The sequence below is a fragment of the Varanus komodoensis genome, unplaced genomic scaffold (genome assembly GCF_004798865.1).
Source record: "Varanus komodoensis strain SLA01 unplaced genomic scaffold, ASM479886v1 scaffold18_3, whole genome shotgun sequence".
Taxonomy (NCBI): Eukaryota; Metazoa; Chordata; class Lepidosauria; order Squamata; family Varanidae; genus Varanus; species Varanus komodoensis.
In genome coordinates this window covers 14141263-14153201 of record NW_025335549.1, presented here as the reverse complement: position 1 = coordinate 14153201, position 11939 = coordinate 14141263, and the positions used below count along the sequence as shown (strand labels likewise).

The 11939-nt window shown below is 48.9% G+C and overlaps 1 protein-coding gene across 1 annotated transcript; it reads right to left on the bottom strand.

The window, feature by feature from the left end:
* Positions 1-6241: 6241 nt before the first annotated feature.
* On the bottom strand, positions 6242-11443 carry RAB39B (RAB39B, member RAS oncogene family). The gene is made up of 2 exons (XM_044427502.1): positions 11229-11443; positions 6242-6984 (listed from the first exon to the last, which is right to left on the bottom strand). The coding sequence occupies exons 1-2, from the start codon at positions 11441-11443 to the stop codon at positions 6558-6560; spliced, it is 642 nt and encodes a 213-aa protein (XP_044283437.1). The 3' UTR covers positions 6242-6557.
* Between the last annotated feature and the right edge of the window lie 496 nt (positions 11444-11939).

Below are 11939 nucleotides of genomic sequence, written 5' to 3'. Positions count from 1 at the left end.
GTGGAGAAAGATTTCCATATGCTTCCCACTCTTCAGAGGGATAAAGGAAAAGTAGCTTTTTAGTGGCCTTTAATACTCAGAGAAAGGGGCTGCAAATCCAAGGGTCATTCCAAGGGAGCTCCTCAGACAGCTGCTTTCCTGTCCTGAGCATGTGCAAACTATGCCTGTGGTGATTATTTGGATTCTGCTTTGTGAATGTCCCCCTTTTCTGAAAGCCCATTTCTGGGCACTGCCTCACGGTCTAGTCTTGCTCGAGCAGCAGTGTTGCCCCAGGTAATTTTCTTGGCCCCTGCCAAGGTACCCTTCCTTACCATCATCTTACGAGCAGCTAGAATTACTGTGAAATGGGACACGGGTGAACCTAGGGTGGCCGGAGGAATTGAGATACGTGCGTGGGTGTTTTGGAAGAATGGGAAGGAGAGCTTTGATTGGTCCATCCTTGTATGAAATAGAAATCCTAGGAACCAAAAGGAAAGAAGACAGCAGTAAGGCTGAATAACTTTGTAATGTTTTCTTGAAACTGTTGCGGCGACTCTTCAGCAAGTAGAAGGTTGGGCCCAGTTCATAGCAAAACCTGGTCCTCCCACCACATGATGCATAGGAGAAGCATCTTAAATTTTGTAGGTAGGGAAAGGGCTGCGCAAAAGCCAGGAAGCCACCAAATGGTTGTGGGGAAAGGGAACGGCCATTTGTGGATCCTCAGTTGGGCTGAATCTGGTCCCCATGAACTGAAGTTCTGCACCCCTGAGCTAGGGCAATACAGGGCCTATCATTCTCATGAATATCAAAAAACCTGTCACCTGTATGTAATCCAGGAATTCATTGTCTTCTGGTTCCTGTCCCACAGTCTCAGCAATGATCATATCGAACCGTTTGCCAGAATAATCTGTCCATGATGGACTGGCGCAGGTATAGCCACTTGGAAACCATTGAAAAACACACAACATTATAAGGCAGTCACTAGATCTCTGCACACCTTTAGTTTAAAAATGCCAATGGATCCTGTTATAAACAGTGTGTATATTTATTATTCAACTACTCTGTATTGGAAGGCTTTTCCACCACGGTTGCTGAATACAGAGTTACTAGATGTTTGATGAAAAATGGCAGAGGAGGAAATAAAAAACATGGATTTTTCTTTACAACTTTTGAATGTCACATAATCACATTAACCATTTTGCTAGGTACAAGCATAATTTTCATTCACACACAGCTAAATACAGCATATTTTGTCACATTTCATTACAGTGCGTATAACAGAAAGCTAGGAAAAGTGTACAGTATTTTAATCTGGAGGTTTAGCGTATTTTTTTAACTCAGCATGCGACTGAGATCGTGACATTTGGACTAATAAATAGGCTTGTTTTTATTTTTCCTGTCATTCCCAGACAGCTAGAAAAATGAAAATAAAAAGCTTCCTTTTAACTATTAACCTCCAGTTTCTCTTGTAGTAGTCAAAATGCTAAAACTGGTTAAGAAAATGAAGTTTTTCATCTTACAAAGTTAAACACCTTCTATTTTTACAGAAGGTTTTCCCCTCCCTGCCCTCCCATCGCTTACTTGTGTAAACTGCCTAAAAATGTAAGGCATTAGAAAAAGGTTACATTGCCACTTTTGATCAGACTTATTATACGTTTACTTTTAAGAACTTTATATTCCCTATACATGATATTTTCTTTTGTAAATCTAATACATGATACCATACAAATTAAAGACTCCAGGTATGAGCGAACATTTCTATATGCATACAATTTATTTTATTTTTTAATCTGGGGCAGAAAATCAGTTTCAAACTAAACCTTTTACAGTCAAAAGAGCAAATGCAGAGAAGAGAAATGAAGTCTGCCATTGTGCTGTTGTAGACCTTGCTACAAAGTGATACTCTATTGGAAATGTGTTTTTGCATAAATGCTACTATCAGTGCAACCTAAATCTCCATATTCAAGCCTGATTTGTTTTAACAACAATACCAGGGACTATTCTGAAGCACAACATCTGAATTCATTGCAGAATCCAGAAAAACAAACCATGCTTGCTAAATTAACAAAGGAGCATAGCTGCACCTATCCCAGGTGATCTTACTTTCTCTTAGGTTTTCTTTGTAATGCCAGTGGGATCTAAAATTAGTTTGGGTAACGCTGTGCAAGATTTCCTGTCTTCTGCCATGTCCCCAAGAGAGAGAAAATATTCCTAGAATGGTGTGAGGGCATGGGGAATTTTTAAGCTGAAAAATGTCTGCGTGGATGGAGATAATACACAGTTGTGCAATGTTTAATTGCTTTATGACTCCTGTGTTTTACGAAAGTAAGACTACAGCTCAACAGTTCAGGATGAGGATTCTTAAGACTGCAACTAAAGTTAATGCCTGTGTATGCATATTTAGGATTGTACTGGCAAACTGAAGGGCTGGAGGAATGCAGTTCAGTGAAAGAGCATATTTTGGCATGCAGGAATTTCGAGGTTCTCCAGTTTAAAAGATCTTCGATCTTTTCAGATCTTGCACTTCAGAAAGCTGATTTCAGTCTGTATTTGGTGGGACAGATGATCCCATCCAGAGAAAGCTAATTGTGCCACGGAGAAAGCAATAGGTCAAATTCAAGCACAATCCAATAGGGGTGCCCATAAACCTCCAAATTTGGGGGATCATAGGCATCCTATGCAGGGCAAAAGGAGTTGGGGTTGCCCCTGCATTCCTACCACCCTAAAAACGCCACCACTCTCAGCAGCCTAATTGCTCTGCTTTGGAGCGGGAGGGAAAGAGGATGAAGTAACAATCGTGTCTTGGTGGCACCAGTTTCCTTTCACCCACACCACTAACCGCCTTCCCAAGGTGGTTCTTGTGACCTCTAAGAAGGTCTGGTTTGTTCCACACTGGCTACAGGGAACACAGAAGAGTCTTAGCTCCAGCATTGGAACGGAGCCACTGAAAAATCCTATGGCTCTCGTTCTCGTTCTCTCCCCCTCCCCCTCCCCCCTCCCTCATTGTTCCAAATAATTTATGTCCTATTTATTTAAAATGCATCATGCTGTGGCCAACTTCCTTTGGCATCGGGGCCAAGAGGTGGGGATGAAATGTATAGCATTGAGCAGCAGATGAGCAAGCGCAGGGCAGTGCGTTCGTGATGCTGGCGAGTGTGAGTTGCTTTGCCTATGGAAACAGTCATCACTTGGGCTGCTGGTGTAAGAGAGGAAGCGGCACCTGTCTGCGATGCAAGGTACTCAAGCGTATTTTGCAACACCTGGCAAATGAGTATTTAAGAAATGAAGCGGAAATGATCAACACTGCGGTTTGGTTCTTAAAAATAAAACAAGTTACCTTATTTGGCCTTAGCATGAAAAGCACATACTATAAAAACCACAACTTTATCGTAAAGGGAAGCCATGCTTCTAGAGAAATACACCTCCCCGACAAGCAGTACCGTCTTAGCACTCTTAAAATGCACTTTTGCAAGGGAGTTTTCATATATACAAATTTATGTAGGTATAATTGATCAGTTACTCAACTGAAGCCTGTAAGTTTGACCAAAACCTCTTTTAATTAGATGAAAAATATATCCCCCCCCCACTTATTTTTGCTTCTAGGTCATATAGCTTTGATATGGGCTAGACCTTCCCAGAGTATGACCACAGAACATCTTTTGATGTCTGGGTTCTACTTAAACACATGCGAAGCATTAACAATGAAATATTCAATAACTGAAACTTACTAGTAGACTGATCCTATGACCCCCCTGTGGCATCTAAGGGGCCACAGGATATTTTGGATTTCCAGCTGTGAGCAAAGAAACTGAACCCCAAACTTGCAGCGAGGCATCCGTGTTCTGATCCTCACTCACCTCACAGCCAGTGTGAACCGAACTGTGCCAGGTACTTCTCTGTTGTCCTAAAAGTGATGCTGGAGAAGGGGAACACGGGTAGGGAGGGGAAGAAGCTGGGATCGCCAGGATCCAAGGTATCCTAGGGGTCCTCCAGCTACCTTCCCTGCAAAGCACCACTACTAAATGGCTAATTTTGGCAGCCTAGCTGAACTGCTGAGCAGGAGGGGCAGGAAATTGAAGCCTACCTCCAGGCCCCACCACAGGTCCCTCCAGACCCCATTCCTCCAAGATCTGGGCTCCCCGCTGGATTGAGCACTCCTTGAGGACCCAGCCCCTGACATCAGTACGACAGGTAGAGTCCCTTCCTTCATCAATTGCATTCCTATTTCACAATCGCCATGTGAGCTACAACATTGTGGAAGTAGAAGTTGGAAAGAATGACCTTGCCTAGGGTTCTTTTCCCTGTTGATTCTGTCTTTTATCTCCATTTTAGCCTGAGACCTCCACTGTAGTTGTCCTCACAAGTTCCAGACTATTCTGCTTAATCGTATGTTTCATGTTGCATTTGGAAGGCTGCAAACCTCTTGGGTACCACTTTAGATTAAAAGTGCTGCAGCTCCCAGAATTCCCCAACATGGCTAGCAGGGGAATGCTGGGATTTTTCTCAGTCTAAACAAGCAGAAGATGGTGCTGTATAGCTCTTCCAGTGTTTTAATTCAGGGGCAAGTAACTTGGGGGTTCTGGTTCCAAACTTTGTGGGCTAAACTAAGAAACCCAGCAAACTGTCAAATTTTGATGGCAAACCACAATTTTCTTCCTTTTTTTCAGGCAGCAAGGTAGTGTGGACTACAGAAGAGGGACTGACATGAGACCCTTAGGCCTTGTGTTCCCCACCCATTTTATCTGCTTCAGTATTTATCCCTTATTTTTATATTAGTTTAAAATAGTATTGCTGCTTGTAAAACTTGAACAAATATTTAATGTTTTATCACTACTTTTATTATCTGTGTTGTTATTATGGATGTCACCCTGAGAGCTTCAGCTGTAGGACAACTCATAAATTGAATGATTAGTGAATCCATAGCCCACCTGAGCCACGATCTGTGATCTGCGTTATGTGATCATTTGCAAAGTTATCACGTAACCAGAAGATGTCATCTGAGCCTAAAGCATAAACAACGTAAGCATTAACTAATTGGCCTTTTTAAAAACGGAAAACAATGCAAAACTAGCATGGTAATTCCCCTTATCAATTCACCCATGTCAAGCTTCTGAAATTTCAAAGCATTTGTGAGGGATTTCCCAGTTTTAAATTCAAACATATTATAACATATACCCAGTCACAATGCCTGGGTGCTTTGCAAAATGGGCATGTGTAAATGATGCCAAATGTGAAAATACATCTGAAGATACATAGATTAAACTTTTTTTTTTAAGGACACAATCTTGTACAACCCAGTACCTCAATTTTCACACAAATAACCTCTTCCTTCTTTGCTTCCAGGAGACAAACTTTTTCCGTCTAATTTCCTTCTGGCTCATAATGCACATTAAACTTACATTCTTTGCACATGTGAATGTCAACTAACTCTAGCAAATGCATTGATTTCTCCCTGGGTACCCAAATGGAGTACTCGCTACAATGCTAATGCTCTAACCTGAAAATCAAAAGCTTTCTTAAAGCTGTGTAGGCCATCTCCGTACTCAATCCGACATTCAATTTTTTTTTTAAAAAAAAAATCTTTCTGGCACTTCTCCTCTCATACCCTCTACTTTAGCTACCTTCCTTTCCTGCAGAGGAAATGTCCTGGCAGAAAAACATTCTTTGCAAATGGATGCCTTCACTTTCCAAAGATGTTTCTGGACTCAGCTTTTCAAAAAGGAAAGAATAAAACTGTGGGGGGGGGGGTCCACCCTTCTGAAAAAACTGGTACTCATTTTAAAAATAGCCCTAAAGCAGCTAGATCTTGGTGATGTCTGGATCTTTCTCCTCCTAGACAACGGCACCACCCCATCTAGGAAATAATGGGTGTTACATGCAGCTGAGCATTTTCCAGCACTGATCATGGATTTTACCACAAATTTGGAAACTAGAAGCATCACCAGCTCAATGCTACGGAAGTAGCAGCAATCCATCCAGTTCCTCAGGAGGCCCGCCTGAGAAGGACTGCATCTGTGTTCATTGGCTGTACTGGGCAACCATTCAATGACCCCAAATGGTGCACCCTTTCCCATTCCCGTGTAAAAGGGGCAAGGTACGCAGGGATGGGCCGCAGTCTGTAAATGTTTCCCTTTTTTCTGCACTAGCATCCAAGTATGGTTGAAAGACTGGCAAACCAGTGAAATCATAATCTTCCTAAAAATATAGCATTGATCGAAGCCAAGATTTCACTTGCTCTATCCTGCTCTAAATAAATCCCATATCAAGTTGCAATCCGGACCGTGGCTTCAACACAAAACTCTAAATGACAGATGCAATTAAAACAGGGTCTATATAATTCCCTGACATGGGCTACCTGCTACCAGATCTCTTGTCTGACATTGCTCCATCTCCTACTAGATAAGCATGCATCCGGGTTCATTCCTACTTAATGGGGGTTACCACCCCCTGGAGAGTCTGTTCTTCCAAGACCCAAAGCAAGGTGCTCCTGCTGCTTTCTCTTCTGTTGCACCAAGTTCACGCAGCAGGACACGTTTCGGTTAGTCCGGCGTGGCGTAATTTCTCGTTTGCCTCTGCCATTAGCACAGACACCTCCGATCCGATTTCACCACCTCTTCGGAAGAATGCACCACGTTGGGGACAAAGCCGCTCTTGACCCCCTCCCAGCCCTCCTGGATGGTAATTTCCCCCCTTTTCACCAGCTCGTATATGTCCCGAGTCAGGTCGGTGAAGGCCTTCTCCACGTTAATGGCATCCCGGGCAGAGGTTTCAATGTACTTCATGCCATAGGCGATGGCCAGTTTCTCCGCCTCGTGCCTGGTGACCTGCCGTTGCGTGTCGAGGTCGCACTTGTGGCCCACCAAGACGAAGACAATCTGGTAGGGCTGGACGTGTGCTTTGGTCTCCTCTAACCATTCGTGGACATTCTGGAAGGATCTCCGGTTTGTAATGTCAAAGAGGAGGAGGCCACCAACTGAGTTCCTGTAGTAGGCTCTCGTGATGGATCTGAAAGAGGATGAATGCCCATATGAAGATCACCCGCAAGGGGAAACCGCGGGCTGCAAACACCCTTTTCTTGTCCTTTTGGTTGAAACAGCAAACGGGTGAGGACTTACTCGGAGCAGCCTAGCCCTCAGGAAGTTTTGGAAAGGAAGTCCCAGCTGCCATGGCCAGTGGCTATGCTAGATGGGGCTGATGCGAATGGATGCCCAACCAGAGAGCACTGGTGTGGGCGAGACGGAGCTGCAGCGTTGCCTTGCAAGCCACCCTGGACGGAAGCAGATTTGCACAAGACACTACAAGGATTATCTGCTCCATTGTCACCTGGTGTTATGTCCCCATGGGGTTCCTGCCCCATGGCTCCTGCTTGCTAATGTTTTGTCCACAGCTGGCCCTCCACAGGCCGGAGCAGCCTTATCCATGGCAGCCTTTGGTTCAAGCTCCATACTGGTGAAGCTGTTGGGGGGATGGAATGCAGCATCATGTATGGCCCCTATAAAGCTCAAAATAAAAGCTGTCATGAAGGAGGACCCCCACTGACATAGGTGCTACCGGCCTCCACTGCCCATGGGTTGCTTCATCCAGGTATGATGCTTAAAGTCATGGGCAGTGGCAGGGGATTGGCCATCCTGTTCAGACCAGCCATGTGCCCACTGCCCAAACAGAACTGGCTCTGGTTTACCCCAGAGCTACAACGGCAGCTTCTGGGCACCTTTGCTGAGACAAGAGATTCAAGGTGGCAAAGAATGGCACCGCACTGCACTTCTTACACCAGAGGGCCAAAGCAGCGTGATGATGCAGATTCAGGTTCTGCTTGCAGCGAAGTCGAATGGCCATGCTCTACCCAGACTCTGTTTAAGAGCTCTCATTGATGCATCTTCCAAAGAGGTGATGCTGATCCGCATTTGGTAAATCAAATGAACTGAGGCACATTTAGGAAGCGGGACACAGCATCTTTCCCCTTCCCCCTTACAATGACCTTGAGAGGCGGGCCAGGCCCAGGGTCAGCCAATGAGCTCCATGCCTGATCTTGCAAGATGAGGAATCCAACACTATCGGCTGCCCTGCTTGACATGCGGAAAGCGGCTTACAGGTGCTCTGCTGTACCATGCATGGCAGCAGCTTCCCTCAACCCGGTGCCCACCAGCTGGGCTGGATGACCACTCCCATCATCCCTGCCCAGCAGGGTCATTGCCCATTCTAGCTGGTTGGGGGAAGGAAGCACTAGAATGCTGAGAAGCCGCGCACGGTCCTGATTGCTTACGAAGGGAAGGTCAAGGCTGGGAAAGGGGCAGAAAAGGGCACTGGAGGGAGGAGAGTGCATTTAAGAGCATCGAAATTTGCCCAGTACTCTAAGTGGCCAAACAGCTGTCAAAAGGAAACCCACAAGTAAACACGGGGACCAACACGTCTTTCCACTTGCTTCCCTCTCCAGCAGCTGCTCCTCAGCCCATCGCCTCCACGAGCCTCTTGCCACTGCGACGAGTAGTCAAGCCATCTAAATGGGTAGCCACCATTATGTCTTGCGGGAGGCAAATTCCAGAGCTTAATCGTTAAGTACTTCCCTTTTTTTTTCACGCCAGTCAGCTGCGTGGGATTATTTATTTATTTGTTTATCCCATTCCATTCCGTTTCCACACCACCCGGTAGCTGAAGCTCTGAGGGCAGTTTTGCAACAGTATATAAACAAAACAATGAAACACTGTGCAAAAGTCGGGATATCAATGCAGTGCAGTAACGACGTGCAGCCACTAGCTACATGCTGCCTCCAGTAACAGTGGCTGGAATACTGATGGAGACTAGTGGCTGAGGAATTTGCATGGATTTGCAAATGGATTTGCTGAGGAATTTGCATGGATTTCCATGACTTTGCATGGAATTTGCTCTCTCTCTCTCTCTCCTGTCTTGCTTGTGCAGTTTCTGTGAGAAGCTGCTGGGGGAAACTGGCCCTTGGGAGATGCTCATCCGTCCTTCTTATGTTTGTAACGGCTTGCTCTGAAGGTCCTTTCCCCCCACAAAATGGTACCTGAGGGTGGACATCAGGGCCGCCGAAGCAAGCGCCCTTTTATTCCCGTAGTCCTGATTTAAGTGAGCCGATGATGTGGAGTGGCATATACTCAGAAGGCTGATTTTCCTTCCTTCCTACATCTTGCTGCTTTTGTCGTGTTTCATTGCTCTTAATAGGCCAGGAATGTAGAAGTCACTGGAAAGTAGGGAATGGCAGGGAGAAATGGCACTTGTCTGCTCCTTCAGTGGAAGGGTGAGACGTCAAAACCAACCCCCTCCAAAAAAATGAAAAAATTGAGTCCAGGGTCTGAAATGGTTTAGCTGCACTATTCAGGGTGTGGAGAAGGTGGTTAGAGAGAGATGGAGGAGGGAGCGTGCAGCCCAGTGGTAAGGCTCCTGCGTGGGATGGAGAAGGCCTCAGGTACAGCTGCTTGCATCTCCACATAGGCCTGGGAGACAGTCCTGCCTGAACCCTCAGGGAGATGCTGCCAGTCAGTGTTGACAGAACTGAGCTAGATGGATCGAGGGTCGGACTCTGCGGAAGGCTACAGCTTTCTTTGGTCCTCTACTTGTTTCCTCCTCCTCCTCATGCTTTACTGGAAGAGAGGTGAAAAACTGGGAGATTTCGGACAGACAAGGGGAAAACATTCTTCACTCAGTGTGAGATCTGTGGAACTCCCTACCACAAGATGTGGCAATGGGCACTAGCTTAGATGGCTTTGAAGTACAGTGCGCTTATATCACACTGTTTGGCTCTTGGAAGGAGCCTGTGGTGGCAAGCACTCCGGAGTGCCTTGAAGGAAAGGAGGATGTATCAAATAAATCCCACACCTCACCTCATGTGAGGTAACGAAGCCAGCATGCATACAGCAACGATTATATATAAACACCAGAAATATTTTCCCCATCCGACTGCTCAAGGGGAGCGCTCTCTTTGCTTAAAGAAAGTGTGACAATCCAAAGCACCTTCCTTTCCTTGTGTGGGGTCAGAATTAAGCACCGAGGGGGAATGGTATCATTGCAAGAGGAAGAGCTTTGTCTTAAAATCAATCCTGTGGCAGAGAAAAGAGGCAACACACACATTGGCTGAGCCAGCTTGGTGCTTCCACCTGTGTTTGGCAGAACCCCAAGCAAGCAGGCAAGCAAGCGTGTTTCCAGTTCTCAGGGTCTGCTGAAGTTTGGCAATGCATTGGCTGGATGATTAGTAGTCTGGAGGAAAGCAGACAAACATGGGAGGCCCAAGTATCCCCCCTATGCTTCCTGGCCTCATAATTTCTGGAGACCTTGCATCTTCAAGGAGTTGTTCCATATCTGAATATATCAGCAAAAGAGCCAGATGTTCCTCAGGGCATGTGGTATGGTCTTGTTGGGGAGGGGGCTGTAGCACTGTGCATTGCACAGGAAAGAGAGAATCTCCCCCCTGAAAGTGTTGCTGCTGCTTCAAGGCCTCCCTGTTCAGACGGGGCAGGTATAGGTAAGATCCTCACCTGCCTTGCTTCCTGCACAGCAGCAGAAGGGATGTGGTGGACCAGGCCTTGAGGAATACTTTTTACTTATAATCATTTATTATTAGCAATTTCTCAGTTAAGCCACTGCAACTCAAGTGGCGGAGCAGCTAAGGCATTTGAACCCTGGGCTTAACCCTCTCGCCCCACGCCCTGCTGGTTGGCAATTCCTGTCACTGTTTTAGGAAGCCCACAAATAACATCGCTCTGGCCCACTCTACTGCATTCCCGATACTTCAGGCTGATAAACAGGCAGAAGAAAGTTTGCACGCATCATTTAAAAGCCACACAAGCCGGATTAAAGTCCGGGCACGGCCAGGCTTGCATTTCAAACGCCCTCCTCTCAGGATGGCAGCGACTCCAGGAGAGCAGCCGGCTCGGCCGCCCTCCTGGCCGCCCGCTGTCCGGGGAGGGCGCAGCGAGCCAAGGCCCGCGCACCTGCCCAGCAGGTGCTGCGGGGCTCCCTCCCCATCGCCGAGCGCGGCCCCCGGGCTGCGGCCCGCGGAACCCACCCGCGCAGGACGCAGCGCAGGCGCGGGCGCGGGGGCTGCCAGGGATCCTCTCCCCCCGGGGCCTCCCTCCCCGTCGCGGCTCCAGCCTCTCCCGGCGGAGCCCGCGCCCCGCGCCGGCCGCGAACAATGGTGCGGGGGAAGCCGGGGGCGGGCGAGGGCCCTCCGCCCCGCCCCGCCCCGCCTGGCACCGCCCGCCGCGCTCCGGGCGCCCCCGCCGCCCCCTCACCTGAACCGCTCCTGCCCGGCGGTGTCCCAGATCTGCAGCTTGATCCGCTTGCCCGGCTCGATCTCCACCAGGCGCGAGAAGAAATCCACGCCCACGGTGGGGTCGGAGACTTGGGCGAAGCGCCCCTCCGTGAAGCGGCGAATGAGGCAGGATTTGCCCACGGTGGAGTCTCCGATGACGATCAGGCGGAACTGGTACAGCCAAATGGCCTCCATGCCGCGCCCGCGCCCGCGCCCTGGCCGGCCGCTGCGCGCTCGCTCCGGAGTCGGCGCGCCGACGCGGGAGACGCGCCTCCCGGGGGCCCCGCTAGGCCCGCGCGGGGACGGGGCGCGCCTGGCCGGGAGCCCAGGGGGAGCTGCCCATGCCCGGCCGGCGAGGCCCTCCCGCCGCGGTCCCGGCGCCCCGCGAGCCGGCCGGGCCCCGCCAAGTGCGCCGGGGGCTCGGTGCTGTGCGCCGAGAGCGCGCCGCTGCGCCCGCACCGGCCACGCGGCGGCGCTCCTCCTCCTCCTCCTCCTCCTCCTCCTCGCGGCTCCCTTGTTCGTTCACCGAGGGGGGGGGCGGGGGGAGCGGCGCGATCGCCGCAGCGGGCCTTCTCGCGAGGAGGAGCAGGCTCCACGCGTGGCGGGCCCTGCCCGGGAAGGGCTCCTTCTCCTGGGTGGGCGCGGGTCGCCGACCTCGCCGCTGTCCTCCTTTCGGGCCTCTCCACGCGCG

Coding starts and splice junctions, on each gene's coding strand:
- RAB39B (XM_044427502.1), bottom strand. CDS start 11,443: ATGGAGGCCATTTGGCTGTACCAGTTCCGCCTGATCGTCATCGGAGAC. Junction 6,985..11,228: donor GCCGGGCAGGAGCGGTTCAG/GTGAGGGGGCGG, acceptor ATCCTCTTTCAG/ATCCATCACGAGAGCCTACT.